Raw genomic sequence first — 19,387 nt, 5'->3', positions numbered from 1 at the left:
TCAAGCCGATACAGTATGAAATCAATTTTTTAGCTAGGTGAATATTTTAATAATAAAGTAGAGAATGGTAGTTGCAACAACTTACAGTATATACAACAATGATACTCGAAGCATCAAGTGACCCGTTATTCGTATCGGTATGAAGTGCCGTACAGATCAAAAATTCCGGATAGTTACCCCGGATGCATCCGGAGTAGTACCTAGGGATTTTTGACTTCATATATCGGCTCCGTTGATGTGCAATGATAACTGCGCCCTTCCTAGTGATAATCCTCGATAATCTTTCTCTCTATATTTCAAAAGTTCGTTATGACCAGATTAATTCTTACTGATAAACGGAATATGGGAAGTTTTCATAATGGATAAAGAACTAGGAGTTTAGAAACAATACTTGTGTGTCTTTAACATTTGGGAAATTAAGAGATTATTGTGTTTCATTAGACTTTATGCTAAAATATGTATTTTTTCTTCAGGGAGTATTTTAGTCATCAGTACTTCTCATTTACAATGTTGATTTTTGGATTAATCAATTAGGTAAACTTTATTCTTTCTTTGATGGATATTTTATTCTTTATTTATGTAATCTAAATATAGATTGGTTTGCCTTTCATATAGATTCTTTCTTTAGCACGTAATTCTTATGATAAGTGCTTCTTGAGAAGTGGTTTCTTGTCATTAGAATATTTAATCGTCCGTCTTTAGCTATTTAAGATTTGTCCGACACTACTGCAGGATTTGGCTTGTCAGAAAAAAATATTTTTATTTAGCCGTATAAACCGAATGTTTTTCTGTTCAAAAAATTAAATAAAAAGTAGTACTTGTGGTAATACAAAAATGTAATTACCATTTACGTTGGACGCTGTGTCCATCTAAATCCGCAGCCACTTTCGCTCCAAATGACATCACTTCACCATTCCTGTCGGTTCACAGAATAATGATGAAGATTATCGCTATAATCACAGTGAAAATTAAATTCTTAAATGCCATTGGGGCAGGGGGAGAGAGTCATTTTAAGCTCTTTTTTATAAGTTTTTCAAGAAAGTTGATCAAATCCTTATCTTTTTAATAGGCTGTATTGCAAAATAAATGACCACACGGCATAACCTGTGCGACAAAATAAATGCGTCATACAATGGGGTCTGTACAACTGATGAATTTTTCACATATACTCCTACCTCAGTATTTTCAAATAAAATTCTTTTTTACTCTTGTCCTCACACACTGTACTTTGAGCCAATAACATTTTGCAAAAATACTATAAAAGCTGAAAAATGTCTATCACGTTACTCTGTCTCGTCAAAGGAAACACAACCGCGAACGCTTTAAAGTCTTAAATACTTCAACTAAAGGTAATAGTCTTGTCTTAGATCCTTCGAGTTTCACTCTTGCTTCAATACATTCATTGTATTCAATGATACTACAATGATACTACACGTGCAATATCATATCTCCTGTTGATATTGAGAAGGACCAGTTTGTTGGCCACCTCAAAAAAGTTATTAAGGCAGAAAAAGCACAATTTACCCGCAGGCTATGGAAGGCATGACGATCAATTGGAGAGGATATATTCACGTCATAGTTGAGCCACCGCATCAACCGCCACTTCAAATCGTGAACAGGAATTACTCGATGAACTCGCTGCATTACGGTTATTACTTAGTAAGTCTGTCTATAGTATATATTTTTCGCGAAATTTTAGGTTGTATTTCAGCTGGGGGCCTCGTCTGAAATCTTCAGGCTGAAATAACTACTAACCGGTTGTTGCATTACAGTGTTCGATGTCGTCATTAGTCCAAAGTGGAAGAGCGGAAGTCAAATAAGTGGACTGCAAATATTGAACATGCGACTCTCGAAGGCCTCAGAATAATACACAAAGAATATGAACCACCTCTCTTGAAAAAGATGAAACGGTATTGAAATTCATAAGCGAAGATAAAGAAAGATATTCGCCTCAGAACGATCAAGACCTGCGTGAGATCCTCCAGCTGTTTGTGGCAAAAAGCAGCTTCAAGTTTACTGTACTCATTGAGACTCCCTCGAGACCCTGCAGTGTAAAAATCAGATCATAAATTTACCTTCAAAATGAACTTCAGTTATAGGAAAAGATGGACGTTTTAAGAAGTCGAGATATCGCAAGACTCCTACAAATAACGCACAAACTCCTCCGGAGGACGAACAATTTGTTGATGCGCCAAGCCGCCAATGAGTCCTACAATTTCTACAGTGCCAAGTAAAGAAGTTGTCAAAAATTTAATCAATTAAATCGGAATTTAGCAATCGTATTACAAAGATTAGTGGAAAAGATAAATCAACTACCAAAAGCAATGACAAAGAAAAAGTTTAGAAGCAGAATCCGAACAATTGAACGAAAACAAAAAACGCATCAGGGACGAAGATGTAAGTCTTTTTTCTGATCATATAAAAACTTTTTTATACTCCTTGTTACCTTTACTCATATTAGTCATATATTTTCAAATTCGTATCTTAGTATCTCAGCTACTATTAATATAAGCTTTAAAAATTAGAATTTTATTCCTCTGATCATTCAGTAAATTTCCTGAAGAAAATTCAAATTCATCAGTGTAAGTAAATAAAAACTCTTCTAAGTCTCTTGCTCTTAAAATAAGATCACAATTTTACTGCAAAATTTTTTGTAATTTTATTAGAAACCTATCATATTTTGTTATTTATCTTTAATATTTTATATTTTTCATCCAATAAATGATAACCATAATTTATTTATTTATCAATATCTGTAGTTATTTTTCTATTCTATTTGATTCATCATTCATTTTTTCATTAATTTTTATACATACTTCTTATATCGATTAATTTTCCATAAACTCTTTAAATCATTTTTTAAATTTTTCTTATATTTTCTTGTTCTTTGCACATACTTTATATCATACTATATGTATATATATATTATATTTTAATACATTTTTAGTATTAGTTAAACTTAACTAGTGCCTCGACCCGTATCCGGATCAATCCGGATTGATCCAGATTTTTTTTTTTTGGATATCCGGATTTTCACGGTTTTCATCCGGATTATAAACCGGATGAAAAATATCCGGTTTGACCCGGAATCCGGATGAAATTTTTATTATTTTTTTTTTAATTAATAATGATTTTGCTGATCCATAAAGATCTATATCTAAATTATATTATGGCTAATTATTTTTGCGCCTAATACCAATTTTTTTATTAAAATTTATTAAATTTATATTTGTTATATTAAACTTTTCAATACAGTAAGTTTAAGAAGATTTTTCAATTATAATTTATTTATTGAAGTTTGTATCAGATTTGTTTATTTAAATTTATACATTAACAAATAACAAATAATTTTAGATTTCACATTCAAACGTTCAAAAGAAAAAAAACTTTATATTATTTTTGTTACAACAAAATAATAATTATTGTTTTAAATGAAAAATTGTTCAATATTATAAATTTATATAATTATAACAACTTTTTTTAAAAATTAAAACTAGTGTTATATAATTTGATTCAAATGATTCTTTAATTTTTGAAAGAAGAAACAAATCCTTAAAAAATTGCCTTACTAACCCAACACATCTATTTATAGTAATCTTTAGCTGTATATAAAAATATCTTGTTTAAAATTTCATAATTAGTTAATTTACAAAGAAATGTTAAACAATATTCTGAGACAATGCTGAAATAATATGAAATTGTTTTAAAGAAAAGTATTTAATGAAATTGGAATTATGTAAATTTCGTGGTCTTGAATAATTTTGGCCAAATTTGTAATTCTGGCCGAAATTAACATCACGTGACACCGGAAAATAGTTTAGCCACCGGGCAAAAAATTTTTTATCGGCTGGCATGAAAATTTAATGTTACACAATTTGTAATTCTGGCCGGCGTTATGAATTCTGGCCAGAATTATTGCCGATCATTTGTAAATCCAATCCGGTTTCCGGTTTCTATCCGGATTATCTGATCCGGATTCAAAATCCGGGTCAATCCGGATATAATCCGGATTTTTTTTTTGTGTAATCCGGATGACGGTTTTCATCCGGGTCGAAGCACTACACTTAACACTGTTTATAATAACTGATTTAAAAGCTTCACATTTCTACATAAACACTTTTAATTATATATTTTATAATATAGTTTATAATATAGTGTATATATTATTTGGAAAAGTAAAAAAAAGAATGTTTAAATAACCCAAAAATTAAAAAAATGGTAAAATAAGAGAAAAATGGGACATTTAACGATGAAAAAAATGTAAAAATTATCATGTATGTACCTACATAAAAAACATGTTTTGCAACGCAGTAATTGTAATTTGATGGATCGGAATCGAGCCAAAAAATGTTCAATATTCTAATATAAAATTCTCTTTAAAATTTCATGCTCTTCAATTTAAATATTTGAATAATACTTATTGAAAATTAGAATTTCGTATAGCTCTTCTTTCAAAATTTTTTTTATAGGTAAATCTTGAAAGATTTTCCTCAAATAAAAGACTCAAATTTAATTACATGTTGAGTTATAGGATCTTTTTTTTTATTTAAATTTTAAAAAAAATTAAAACTAGCAGCAAAATTAGTAAGGGGTTATAATAAAGTTTATGATATTTGAATTTGTAAATTGCAAGTTTAAATATACAAGATTACAAAAGTTTCTGAAAATAACTGAATCCGTTGGTTCATACCAATACATTTAAGAAATACAGTATATAATAATGAAATTAAATTTATTTATTTGATTTTATGATATTTGTTTATTAATAATTCATAAAATTTTGTTTAATTACAAACCGATTTTTATTATGTAAAAATGTTCTACACATTACTCTATAATCAGTGTTAAACAAAAAATAATTTATAAAAAAAAAGTATAATAAATTTTCTAAAAGTAAAATTTTGTTTAATTACAAACTGATTTTTATTATGTAAAAAAGTTTTACATATTACTCTAATAATCAGTGTTAAACAAAAACTAATAAATACAGTATAAAACTGTCTGCTATTCATATTTATATATTTATTCGAAGTTTAATACATTATTTTACTTAAAATTTAAACCATCATTTTTCTTTACAAAAAATGGTTATAACTTATAAGCTATAAAAGTAGAATAAAAGATGAGTAAAAAAATAAAAAACAGGAGAATAAAAAAAAAATGCAACTTACTTTGTAAAATCAGTAATTTCTACTGTATTACTATTAAAATTATCTTCATATTTTGGAAGATTTTTTGTAAAAGGATTAAGTAATCGAGATGTATAAATAGCTTGTGTATGAGTAGTTAATTGATTATTTTTTATTGATAAAAAATTTTCTTTTCTATATTCTTGTGTCTCATTAAATTGCTTTTCAATTTCCTTATTTATCTGATATCTATTAAATAGGAAAATCAATTCTTTTATTTCAACTGAATTTGGCCTATTATCTGGATTTGAATCCCAGCATTTTTTCATTAAGTCAATATAACATTTTGGTGTAATTTGATCGTTTATTCCAGGTCTAATTCCATTACATATATTTAATGCTAGAACCTCATCATGAGCACAATTAGCAAAAGGTTGTTTACCAGTTGCTATGACATACATAATCATACCAAAGCTGTATATATCTGCTGCTTGAGTATAAGGATTTCCTTTTAACACTTCAGGAGCTACATAAGGCATAACTCCATAAATACTTGTTTCATTAATATCATCAATTTTTTTACATAATCCCATGTCAGAAATACACACATTATAATTATGTAATTTTTTAAATAATATATTGCCAATATGAAAATCACGGTGAATCATCTGTTTTTGATGAATTGTATTTAGACCAATAATAATGTCAGTTAATATTTTTAATCCATTAGACCAATCAAAAACTTCACACTTTTCCTTTAAATAATTAATGAAGTTTCCACCTTCTGCATATTCAAGAACCATTATATACTCTTTTGTATTTGGATTTTGGGATATTCCATATATTTTAAGAATATTATCTATTTTTTGATTTGTATATGCTTTAACCTATTGAATCATAATAAATGTGTAAATATTGTTATTTTTGCTAAAGATATGTAAATTATAAAGAAATTTCATACCTCATTTACAAACTCATCAAGGAAATTTTGTGAATTATTTAAACATTTTAAAGCAACTTTTGTATTTGATTGTCTTTTCCATCCAGTTTTAAAAGGATTACAATCATAAAATAATACGCCATCTTTCCAAATTGCTGAATATACTGTAGAGAAACCACCTTTACCTATCTCTTTAATATCATTAAACTGGTCATATGGTATCCATTCAAACATTATGTCAAAGTCTCCAGAATTATGATCAATATTTAATTTAATTTCTTGAATTAAATCATGAATTTTTTTATTTTCATGATTTGTCTGACATGATATACAGCTTTTATTATTCCTTTCAAACTGATTATTGTATTTTTTACCACAAATTTCACAGTAATATTCAATTTTACAAACTAACATATAATCTTTTGTATTTGGATTTTGAGTTATTCCATAATTTTCCTTAACAGAATATATGACCTGTTAAATATTAAGTCATTATATTATTAAATATTAAAAAATAAGGTATATTATTAGAAAAGTTTCATACCTCACTTAAAGATAAGTGACTGACATTTTGTGAATTACATAGGTATTTTAAAATGACTTTTATATTTATTTCTCGATTGTAACTCATTCTTATACTGCTATAATATAATGGTCCATCCTTCCATATTGCTGTAGCTAAGACATTATTTTCTATTTCTTTAATTTCAATAAACTCATTGTATGATATCCATTCAAATATTCCGCCCTGATAAACATTAACTTTTAATTGCATCTTTTGGATGAAGTTATCAACTTTCTCATTTCCACTAGTCCAGTCTGTAAAATTATTTTTTAAATAATTCATTTGACATTGTTCACACCATTTATACTTTATATCATCGTATTCATTACCACATTTTTCACAATAACGGTCAAAATATTCAACATTGAAAACTAAAAGATAAACTTCCGTATCTGGATTTTGAGATATTCCAAAGATTACTTTATTTTCTAAATATGATTCAACCTATCAATATATGGAAAAAATTAATATTAAATTGATATTCGATTTAAATATATAGTAAATATTAATACCTCATTTGAAAAGTCGGCAGTAATTTCTTGTGAATTGTATAGATATTTTAAATAAACTTTTTCACGTGATTTTCCTACCGATTTTTGATCATTAGTATTATCCTTCTCCCATATTGCCAAAGAATAATTTTCTAACTCTTTAATAATGATAAACTTATTGTATGATATCCATTCAAATATCTTATCATGATAATCATTAATGTTTAATTGCATCTTTTGGATGAAGTTATCAACTTTCTCATTCCTATTAGTCCAGTTTGTAAAATTATTTTTTAATTGATTTATTTCACATTGTTTACACCATTTATAAATCCGATTTTCGTATTTGTTACCACATTTTTCACAATAACAGATAAGATATTCATTATAAAAAACTAAAATATGAACTTTTGTATCTGGATTTTGAGATATTCCGAAGATTACACCACTTTTTAAATATGATTCAACCTATTAAAATATGGAAAAATTAATATTATGTTGATATTTAATTTAAATATAGAAAATATTAATACCTCATTTGAAAATTCGTCAGTAATTCCTTGTGAATTGTATAGATATTTTAAATAAACTTTTCATATGATTTTCTTACTAATTTTTTATCATCAGTATAATATAATGGACCCTTCTTCCAAATTGCTGAAGTATAATGTTCTAACTCTGCAATAATGATAATTTCGTTGTATGGTATCCATTCAAATACAGTATCAGAATATTTATTAATTTTTAATTGCATTTTTTGAATGAAGTCATCAAATTTTATATTCCCACTAGTCCAGTTTGTAAAATTATTTTTTAATTGATTTATTTCACATTGTTTACACCATTTACACTTTATATCATCGTATTTATTACCACATTTTTCACAATAATAGATAAGATATTTATTATAAAAAACTAAAATATAAACTTTTGTATCTGGATTTTGAGATATTCCGAAGATTTCATTATTTTTTAAATATGATTCAACCTATTAAAATATGGAAAAATTAATATTATGTTGATATTTAATTTAAATATAGAAATATTAATACCTCATTTGAAAATTCGTCAGTAATTTCTTGTGAATTGTATAGATATTTTAAATAAACTTTTTCATATGATTTTCTTACTAATTTTTTATCATCAGTATAATATAATGGACCCTTCTTCCAAATTGCTGAAGTATAATGTTCTAACTCTTCAGTAATGATAATTTCGTTGTATGGTATCCATTCAAATACAGTATCAGATTTATTAATTTTCAATTGCATTTTTTGAATGAGGTCATCAAATTTTATATTCCCACTAGTCCAGTTTGTAAAATTATCTTTTAATTGATTTATTTCACATTGTTTACACCATTTATACTTTATATCGTCGTATTTATTACCACATTTTCCACAATAATAGATAAGATATTTTTTGTGAAAAACTAAAATATAAACTTCTGTATCTGGATTTTGAGATATTCCGAAGATTTCATTATTTTTTAAATATGATTCAACCTATTAAAATATGGAAAAATTAATATTATGTTGATATTTAATTTAAATAAAGAAATGTTAATACCTCATTTGAAAATTCGTCAGTAATTTCTTGTGAATTATATAGATATTTTAAATAAACTTTTTCATATGATTTTCTTACTAATTTTTTATCATCAGTATAATATAATGGACCCTTCTTCCAAATTGCTGAAGTATAATGTTCTAACTCTTCAATAATGATAATTTCGTTGTATGGTATCCATTCAAATACAGTATCATAATATTTACTAATTTTTAATTGCATTTTTTGAATGAAGTGATCAAATATTATATTCCCACTAGTCCAGTTTGTAAAATTATTTTTTAATTGATTTATTCGACATTCTTTACACCATTTATAATAACTCTGATCGTATACATTACCACATTTACAATAATGGTCAAAATATTTATCACAAATAACTAAAAGATAAACTTCCGTATCCGGATTTTGAGATATTCCAAAGATTACACCACTTTTTGATTTAACCTATCAATATATGGAAAAAATTAATATTATATTGATAATCTAATTAATTAATAGAGAAATTGAATACCTTATTAATAAATTCGTCAGTTATATTTTGTAAGTCATATAAAAACTTTAATGTAACAAATTCATACGATTTTTTCATCCATTCATTTTCCCTTTCACAATGAAATAATGGACCTTCCTTCCATATTGCTGTAGCAAAACAACTTTTTCCTAATTCTTTAATACCAATAAGCTCATTATATGGTATCCATTCAAATACTGCTTTTATATCACCATATTTTGTATATGAAGCATCATAATTTAGTTGCTTTTCTTGAATGAAATTATCAATTATTTCATTTCCACTGGTCCAATTTGCAAAATTTTCTGCAATAATTTTTTTTCCAGCGGTCAAATCTCCCGAACCAATAATTTCCATTAAATATTAAAATTCAAAAGATAGAATGAATGAACGATAGAATAATAACTTGATTTTAAATATAAATAGTACAATACTAAATTTGGTAACAAAAAAAAATATGGCGTAATGAAAATGTATAAGCCTTTAATTTTTAATTAAATGAATGTGAAAATGTGACGTAATGATGCACTACGAAAACGCCATAAGACAATCACAGTATCAATTCCAATTAACGTTAGATTGTTTTTATTTTGAGTTACCACCTTAATTTTTTTGCACTCAAGTTTCGTGGCGCGTTTGTGTCGATCTTCACCATATAAGGAGCACGTGACATTTAAGTGTCACTGAACACGTGCAGCCACGAGTTCAAAATCATTAACAGTTTTTTAGTGTCAAAAATTTATATGTCACCCCCGTGACACAAAAAACCACGCCCACAAAACTTGGGTGCAATTTTTTTATTAAATGACGTAAAAAAAACAAAGAAAATATGACGTAATTAATTTTTTTTATTTAAATGGCGTAAAAAAAAAAAGTAAAATACTAAATTTAGTTAACAAAGAATGATGTACTACGGAAACGTACAAGTCTTTTATTGAACAACTAGAATATGTAACTACTTCGTCCCCAAAGCATAATATTTATTATTATAAGGTATTTATTGTACAAAAGGAAAAAAAATTTCCACTAATTTAACAAGAAAAATTCACGATTATTGATTTATGACAATTTTTAAAATAAATTTTAAATAAAAAATTTCTTTAATTAAATATTAATAAATCTAATTATTTTCATGATTATTTTTCTTTTTATTTTAGCTCTTCGAAGATGATCAAAGAAAAAAAATGTTCAACAAAATTTTTTTTACAAAAGTTAATTTCATACAGAAGAATTGATCACTCTTACTGCTTGTAAGTTTAATCATCAAATATTAAATAAAGTATTAATATGGTTAGGCTAGGTTCTTAAAAAGGATATCATTTGTCGATTATCCACTTGTTTTTGTTTAACATCCACTCAAATTCATAATCTTAACTTTATTTTCTTTTTTTATTTCGCAAACTTTGTAAGAAAAATGTCCAAACAATTTTTTTCAGGATTAAGTCAAAATTATATGGAAATTTTGGAAGATGATGAATATTATGATGTTACTATTGAAGTTGGTGAGGACCCGAGTGAGGACCCGAACAAATATTTAATTGAAAATAAATCTAGTGGGTAGAACAATATTTTGAATTAATTTATCGAACAAGTTTACAATCTAATTCTTTATTAGTGCTCCAACAATATTGTACAAGTTTATGGCCAAATTTCCTGAAAAAGTATCTAAAATCACTCTAAAATCGCTTGATTTTACCTCTCTTCCCGAAAAATGAGCCGGGTAAAATAGATGTCAATGCAGACCTTTAGGTGGCATTCGTTCGTTAAATGGGCAAAACGACCAAAACGTTTTAGAAAATTTGGAATTATTGGCTGCTGCTGATCAACTTCAAGAATTAGTTGATTATTTGCAAAGTATTAAATCTGTGTGGATTAAACAACATTTTGAACTCACACATAGAACAAGTTTTCAATCCAGTAATTTATTAGAACTTCAACGATGTTGTACGCAAGTATACCTCACATAAAAACATGTTTTGTATCGCAATAATTGTAATTTGATGGAATCGAGCTAAAAAATGTTCAAATATTCTAATATAAAATTCACTTTAAAATTTCATGCTCTTCAATTTAAATATTTAAATAATACTTATTGAAAATTAGAATTTCATATAGCTCATCTTTCAAATTTTTTCATAAGTGAATCTTGAAAGATTTCTTCAAGTAAAAGACTCAAATTTAATTAAATGTTGATTTATATGATTTTTTTTTATTTAAATTTTCAAAAAAAATTGAAACTGGTAACAAAATTCGTAGTACTGCTGAAATTACAATTTATATATCACAGAGCAACTGAGGATGTTAATATAAGGGGTTATAATAAAGTTTATTATATTTAAATTTTGTAAATTGCAAGTTTAAGATTACAAAAGTTGTTGAAAATAATTGAATATGTTGGTGTACTTACTTTCATACTAATATTAATATATTTTAAGAAATACTAAATTTATTTATATGATTTTATGGTATTTGTTTATTAGTCATTCATAAATTTTTGTTTAATTACAAACCGATTTTTATTATGTAAAAAAGTTTTACATATTACTCTATAATCAGTGTTAAACAAAAACTAGTAAATACAGTATAAACTGTATGCTATTTATATTTATATCATTTATTTGAAGTTTAACACATTCTTTTACTCAAAATTTAAACCATTTTTCTTTACAAAAAATGGTTATAACTTATAAGCTATATATAAAAACAGAATAAAAGATGAGTAAAAAAATAAAAAACAGGAGAATAAAAAAAAAATGCGACTTACTTTGTAAAATCAGTAATTTCTACTGTATTACTATTAAAATTATCTTCATATTTTGGAAGATCTTTTGTAAAAGAATTAAGTAATCGAGATGTATAAATAGCTTGTGTATGAGAAGTTAATTGGTTATTTTTTATTGATAAAAAATTTTCTTTTCTATATTCTTGTGTCTTATTAAATTGCTTTTCAATTTCACGATCTACTAATTGTTCCTTTTCAATAGATATTTCAAAATGTTGATTTAATCGATATAATGAATTGTAAAATAGGTCAATAGATTCTTTTAATTCAATTGAATTTGGTCTATTATCTGGATTTGAATCCCAACATTTTTTCATTAAGTCAATATAACATTTTGGTGCAATTTTGTCATTTATTTCAGGTCTATTTCCATTGCATATATTTAATGCTAGAACCTCATCATGGGCACAATTAGCAAAAGGTTGCTTTCCAGTTGCTATGACATACATAATCATACCAAAGCTGTATATATCTGCTGCTTGAGTATAAGGATTTCCTTTTAACACTTCAGGAGCCACATAAGGCATAACTCCATAAATACTTGTTTCGTTAATATCATTAATTTTTCTACATAATCCCATATCAGAAATACATGCACTAGATATGCTCTTATAACCATGTAATTTTCTAATTAATATATTTCCAATATGAAAATCACGGTGAACCATTTGTTTTTGATGAATTTTATTAAGACCTTCAATAGCAATAGTTAACATACTTAATCCATTATACCAATCAAAATCTTCACACTTATCCTTTAAATAACTATTAAAATCTCCTTCTGCATATTCAAGAACCATTATATACTCTTTTGTATTTGTATTTTGGGATATTCCATAAATTTTAAGAATATTATCTATTTTTTGATTTGTATATGCTTTAACCTATTGAATAATGTTTAAATATTATTATTATTGTTAAATATATTTAAATTATAAAGAAATTTCATACCTCATTTATAAACTCATCAAGGAAATTTTGTGAATTATTTAAACATTTTAAAGCAACTTTTGTATTTGGTTGTCTTCTCCATCCAGAATGATAAGATAATAAGCCATCTTTCCAAATTGCTAAATATACTGTAGAAAAACCACCTTTACCTATCTCTTTAATATCATTAAACTGGGCATATGGTATCCATTCAAACATTATGTCATTTTGTTTAACATCACGATCAATATTTAATTTAATTTCTTGAATTAAATCATTAATTTTTTTATTTTCATGATTTGTTTGACATGATATACAGATTTTATTATTTATTTCAAACTGATTATTGTATTTTTTACCACAATTTTCACAGTAATATTCAATTTTACAAACTAACATATAATCTTTTGTATTCAGATTTTGAGTTATTCCATAATTTTCCTCAACTGAATATATGACCTGTTAAATGTAAAATCAATATATTATTAATTATTAAAAAATAAGAATAAGTAATATTATTAGAAAAGTTTCATACCTCACTTAAAAATAAGTGACTGACATTTTGCGAATTACATAGGTATTTTAAAATGACTTTTTTATTTATTTCTCGATCGTAACTCCTTCTTATACTACTATAATATAATGGTCCATCCTTCCATATTGCTGTAGCTAAGTCATTATTTCCTATTTCTTCAATTTCAATAAACTCATTGTATGGTATCCATTCAAATATCTCATTATGACATCCATTAATTTTTAATTGCATTTTTTGAATAAAGTCATCAATTTTTATATTTCCACTAGTCCAGTCTGAAAAGTTATTTTTTAATTGATTTATTTGACATTCTTTACACCATTTATAAGAACTATTATCGTATTCATTACCACATTTTTCACAATAATAGTTAAAATAAATATCGTTGAAAACAAAAAGATAAACTTCAGTATCCGGATTTTGAGATATTCCAAGGATTACATCATTTTTTAAATATGATTCAACCTATCAATATATGGAAAAAATTAATATTAAATCGATATTCAATTTAAATATATAGAAAATATTAATACCTCATTTGAAAATTCGTCAGTAATTTCTTGTGAATTATATAGAGATTTTAAATAAACTTTTTCATTTGATTTTCTTACTAATTTTTTATCATATTTATTATAATATAATGGACCCTTCTCCCATATTGCCAGAGTATAATATTCTAACTCTTTAATAATGATAAACTCATTGTATGATATCCATTCAAATGTTCTACTTTGTATATTAAATTTTAATTGCATTTTTTGAATAAAATCATCAAGTTTTATATTCCCACTAGTCCAATTTGTAAAATCATTTTTTAATTGATTTATTTGACATTTTTTACACCATTTACGCCGTTTATATTCTTCATCGTCGTATTTATTACCACATTTTTCACAATAATGGATAAGATATTCATTATAAAAAACTAAAATATAAACTTTTGTATCTGGATTTTGAGATATTCCGAATATTTCTTTGTTTTTTAAATATGATTCAACCTATTAAAATATGGAAAAATTAATATTATGTTGATATTTAATTTAAACATAGAAAATATTAATACCTCATTTGAAAATTCGTCAGTAATTTCTTGTGAATTATATAAATATTTTAAATAAACTTTTTCATTTGATTTTCTTATTAATTTTTTATCTTTTTTATCATAATATAATGGACCCTTCTTCCAAATTGCTGAAGTATAATGTTCTAACTCTTCAATAATGATAAATTCGTTGTATGGTATCCACTTAAATATCGTATCATCATAATTCATAATTTTTAATTGCCTTTTTTGAATAAAATCATCAATTTTTATATTTCCACTAGTCCAATTTGTAAAATCATTTTTTAATTGATTTATTTGACATTCTTTACACCAAATATTAAAACTATTATCGTATTTATTACCACATCTTTCACAATAATGGCCAAAATAAATATCATTGAAAACTAGAAGATAAACTTCAGTATCCGGATTTTGAGATATTCCGAAGATTTCATTATTTTTTAAATATGATTCAATCTATTAAAATATGAAAAAATTAATATTATATTGATATTTATTTAAATATAGAAAATAATAATACCTCATGTAAAAATTCGTCAGTAATTTCTTGTGAATTATATAGAGATTTTAAATAAACTTTTTTATTTGATCTTCTTTCTAATTTATTATACATTTTATCATAATATAATGAATCCTTCTTCCAAATTGCTAAAGTATAATTTTCTAACCCTTCAATAATGATAAATTCGTTGTATGGTATCCATTCAAATAGTATATTATATTCATAAATTTTTAATTGCATTTTTTGAATAAAATCATCAAGTTTTATATTTCCACTAGTCCAATTTGTAAAATCATTTTTTAATTGATTTATTTGACATTCTTTACACCATTTATAACAAATATTATCGTATTCATTACCACATTTTTTACAATAACGGTCAAAACAAATATCATTGAAAACTAAAAGATAAACTTCAGTATCCGGATTTTGAGATATTCCAAAGACTATTACATCATACTTTGAATATGATTCAATCTATCAATATATGGAAAAAATTAATATTATATTGATATTCTAATTAATTAATAGAGAAATTGAATACCTTATTAAGTTCGTCAGTTATATGTTGTATGTCATATAAAAATTTTAATGTAACAAATTCATACGATTTTTTCACCCATTCATTTTCATTTTTATAATGAAATAATGGACCTTTCTTCCATATTGCTGTAGCAAAACAACCTTTTCCTATTTCTTTAATACCAATAAGCTCATTATATGGTATCCATTCAAATACTGCTTTATCAAAATTACGGTAATCTAGTTGCTTTTCTTGAATGAAATTATCAATTATTTCATTTCCACTGGTCCAATTTGCAAAATTTTCTGCAAGAATTTTTTTCCCAGCGGTCAAATCTCTCAAACCAGGAAATTCCATTAAAATATTAAAATTTTAAACGTAAGAACGAATGAACGATAGAATAATAAACTTGATTTTAAATATAAATAGTACAATACTAAATTTGGTTAACAAAGAAAATATGGCGTAATGAAACCTATTAGCCTTTTATTATTATTTTTTTTATTTAAATTACTAAATACGTAAAAACCTTAATTTTTTTTTTATTAAATGGAGTAAATAAAGTAAAAAACGTACAAACAAAATGTGACGTAATGATGCACAACGAAAACGCATAAGACAATCATTCATCGATCATTCCAATTAACGTTAGATTATTTTTATTTAGAGTTACCAAAAACGTCATACCTCAATTTTTTTGCACCCCCGTTTTGTGGGCGCGGTTTTTTTGTATCACGGGGTGACAAATAAATTTTTGACACTAAAAAAAAACTAAGTCCCTCAGATATTGAACTCGTGGCTGCACGTGATCATGTGACACTTAAATGTCACTTGTTCCTTATATGGCGAAGATCGACACAAACCGCGCCCACAAAACGGAGGTGCAATTTTTTTATAAAATGGCGTAAAAAAATGTACAAAGAAATATGACGTATCGTAAAAAAAAAAAGTAAAATACTAAATTTGGTTAACAAAGAATGATGTACTACGGAAACGTACAAGTCTTTTATTGAACAATATTTATTATTATAAAAATATTTATTGTACAAAATGAAGAAAAATTCACGATTATTGATTTATGAATAAATTTTAAATAAAAATTTCTTTAATTAAATATTAATAAATCTAATTATTTTTCATGATTATTTTTCTTTTTTATTTTAAGATGATCAAAGAAAAAAAATGTTTTTTTTTTAAACAAAAGCTTATTTAAACATTTGATAATTAAACTTACAAGCAGTAACTGTACCCAATCTATGATTATTTTGATTCATACTAGTCACCGCAATAGACGAAGTATAAATATGGTTAGGCTAAGTTCTTAAAAAGGATATCATTTGTCGATTATCTGTTTAACATCCACTCAAATTCGTAATTTTTCTTTTTTTTTATTTCGCAAACTTTATAAGAAAAATGTCCAAACAATTTTTTTCGGGCTTAAGTCAAAATTATATGGAAATTTTGGAAGATGATGAATATTATGATGTTACTATTGAAGTTGGTGAGGACCCGAACGTAAAAGTATTTCGTGCACATATGATCATTTTGCATTACCGTTCTCCATTTTTACGCCGAATTTTGTCTTCCAACAAAAAAAATGATAATGATGTATTGGCTCACATTAAATTGTCAAATATTTCACCAGAAATTTTTCAAATTATTTTAAAGTAAGTTATATTCCTAATTTTTATTAGAATAATAAATATTTTATATTAATAATAAATCTTTTTTATTTAGATATATTTATGGTGGCGTCATTTCTTTAAACGAGCAAGAACCTTCTGAAATTTTAAAAGTTTTGGTTGCTGCTGATCAACTACTTCTTCAAGAATTAATTGATTATTTACAAAAATATTTGATTGAAAATAAATCGGAGTGGATGGAAAAATATTTTGAATTAATTTATCGAACAAGTTTACAATCTAATTCTTTATTAGTACTCCAACAATATTGTACAGGTTTTATGGCCAAATCTCCTGAAAAAGTATTTAAATCACTTGATTTTACCTCTCTTCACGAAAAATCTTTGATATCACTCATTAAAAGAGATGATTTACAAATGAAAGAAATTGAAATTTGGGAACATATATTAAAATGGGGACTTGAAAAAAATCCTACACTTCTTCCAGATCCTACAACTTGGTCAGATGATGATTTCAAAATGATGGAAAATACTTTACAACATTGTATACCTTTAGTAAGATTTTTTAGTATTTCATCTAAAGATTTCTTTCAAAAAGTTCGACCTTATAAAAAACTTTTAAAGCATCAACTTTATGAAGAATTATTGGAGTCTCGTTTAAATCCTGATAGTGAGCCAAATGATAATATTTTACTTCCTAGATATAGAAACATTGATGGAATCATTGATTCAAAAATTATTAATTTGAATATAGTTTCTTTAATTTCAAGATGGATTGATAATGATATTAAAAGCAAATTTGCTTATACGAGAGAGTTATATTTACCATATGAATTTAAATTATTATTAAGAGGAAGTAAAGATGGATTTACTCCTAAAAATTTTCATAAATTATGTGATAATGTACCTCATACCGTAACATTTATTAAAATAAAAGAAACGGAAGAAATTATTGGAGGATATAATCCTTTGGAATGGAAATCAGAGGGTGGATATTGTAAAACTAAAGATAGTTTCATATTTTCTTTTAAAAGTAAGAATAATTTTAAAGATCCAATTTTGAGCCATGTAAAAGATATAAATTGTTCATTATATTGTGACAAGTCATATGGACCCACATTTGATAATGATATTTGTATATATGTAATTAGGGGTGATAATTCAAAAGCATATAATTTTTGTCAATGTAAACAAACAAGTTATAAAAGAAAGATAAGAAATATCGAAGATGGTTTTTCAATAGAAGATTTTGAAGTATTTCAAATTATAGAGAAAGTCGATGATATTTAAAATTATAATTTTATATGCATCTGTTAAATTAAATAAAGTGAAATTCAAATATTACCGATGCTAATATTCTGTTTTTGATACAAAAATATCATATATATAATCAGGAAAGCGGTATAGCAAGTAACACAAAAATAACACAAAATGCGTAAATGGCGATGGGAGTACAAGAAAGGAAATTAAATCAGTAAAATATACAATAATAACACAATTTAAAAGGGAAAACGTGTCAGCACAACAAGAAACTTCATTAAAGCTTCGGACAAACAATCGTTATAAGGCTTAGTTTAATGTTACCCTTGATAAAATTAAAAAATTGGTTCTCGAGCAAGAATCCCAAATTTCTGATTTTTTGTGTTTAACCAATAATATTGCTTCAATTATATACTAAAGTTTGTTATGAAATTTTATTGTTAAAAATCATTAATGCTGTAATGAGAATTTATTGTTATATTATATATTTTATATTTTACTATAATATGCAACTAATGCAAAATCAACGTATGAAATCTTTTGTGATGCGATAAAATTTTTAAAAATCCATGCGGTTTGATCAAATTAGGTAAATTTTGAAATGAGAATCACTTTTTTAACTTTATGTCGCCTAATTTCTAATTTATCGTTGATTTTAATAATTTGAAATAAATTTAAAATTATTGCAAATTTCATAACATATCATGAATGGAATAGTAAATTGAAAAAAAACACGTAATATACTAATTTGAGATAAGAGGTAAGATGAAAGAGAATGGTGTCTGGTTGTAATCATGCTTTTATAAAAGCCTCTATACCAATATCAATACATGTGAATCAAAAAATGCCGATTAAATTTTAGGGGGAGGAGGGAAAAATTTTATATGAAAGTTTTTTAATTAAAACTTGATTTATGAAAATATTTAGCAGTGAGCCATG

General features: G+C 25.3%; 4 protein-coding genes across 4 annotated transcripts; 2 read left to right on the top strand and 2 right to left on the bottom strand.

Moving 5' to 3' along the window:
• Positions 1-5,095: 5,095 nt before the first annotated feature.
• Positions 5,096-9,565, bottom strand: OCT59_029178 (uncharacterized protein; the record flags this gene model as incomplete). Its single annotated transcript, XM_066142010.1, has 14 exons — positions 5,096-5,102; positions 5,172-5,378; positions 5,880-6,016; positions 6,091-6,543; positions 6,614-6,632; positions 6,942-7,078; positions 7,147-7,283; positions 7,479-7,593; positions 7,659-7,684; positions 7,768-8,113; positions 8,178-8,630; positions 8,695-8,840; positions 9,036-9,141; positions 9,209-9,565. 14 exons carry the CDS (start codon positions 9,563-9,565, stop codon positions 5,096-5,098), a joined length of 2,646 nt encoding a protein of 881 aa, XP_065994541.1.
• A 1,057-nt stretch (positions 9,566-10,622) lies between these two features.
• On the top strand, positions 10,623-11,175 carry OCT59_029177 (uncharacterized protein; the record flags this gene model as incomplete). Its single annotated transcript, XM_025332264.2, has 2 exons — positions 10,623-10,765; positions 10,950-11,175. The coding sequence occupies 2 exons, from the start codon at positions 10,623-10,625 to the stop codon at positions 11,173-11,175; spliced, it is 369 nt and encodes a 122-aa protein (XP_025174590.1).
• A 717-nt stretch (positions 11,176-11,892) lies between these two features.
• Positions 11,893-15,932, bottom strand: OCT59_029176 (uncharacterized protein; the record flags this gene model as incomplete). The annotated part of the gene is made up of 10 exons (XM_066142001.1): positions 15,568-15,932; positions 15,042-15,500; positions 14,519-14,977; positions 13,989-14,453; positions 13,773-13,920; positions 13,456-13,589; positions 12,942-13,379; positions 12,685-12,874; positions 11,973-12,279; positions 11,893-11,899 (listed from the first exon to the last, which is right to left on the bottom strand). The coding sequence occupies exons 1-10, from the start codon at positions 15,901-15,903 to the stop codon at positions 11,893-11,895; spliced, it is 2,943 nt and encodes a 980-aa protein (XP_065994540.1). The 5' UTR covers positions 15,904-15,932.
• A 678-nt stretch (positions 15,933-16,610) lies between these two features.
• OCT59_029175 (uncharacterized protein) lies at positions 16,611-18,540 on the top strand. Its single transcript, XM_066141995.1, has 3 exons — positions 16,611-16,853; positions 16,956-17,213; positions 17,284-18,540. Exons 2-3 carry the CDS (start codon positions 16,960-16,962, stop codon positions 18,476-18,478), a joined length of 1,449 nt encoding a protein of 482 aa, XP_065994539.1. The 5' UTR covers positions 16,611-16,853; positions 16,956-16,959; the 3' UTR covers positions 18,479-18,540.
• The last annotated feature ends 847 nt before the right edge of the window (positions 18,541-19,387 follow it).

The sequence above is a fragment of the Rhizophagus irregularis genome, chromosome 9 (genome assembly GCF_026210795.1).
Source record: "Rhizophagus irregularis chromosome 9, complete sequence".
NCBI classification, from domain to species: Eukaryota; Fungi; Glomeromycota; class Glomeromycetes; order Glomerales; family Glomeraceae; genus Rhizophagus; species Rhizophagus irregularis.
The sequence above is the reverse complement of the archived record's forward strand: the minus strand, read 5'-3'. Positions and strand labels throughout refer to the sequence as shown.

Coding starts and splice junctions, on each gene's coding strand:
- OCT59_029175 (XM_066141995.1), top strand. CDS start 16,960: ATGTCCAAACAATTTTTTTCGGGCTTAAGTCAAAATTATATGGAAATT. Junction 17,214..17,283: donor ATTTTTCAAATTATTTTAAA/GTAAGTTATATT, acceptor TTTTTTATTTAG/ATATATTTATGGTGGCGTCA.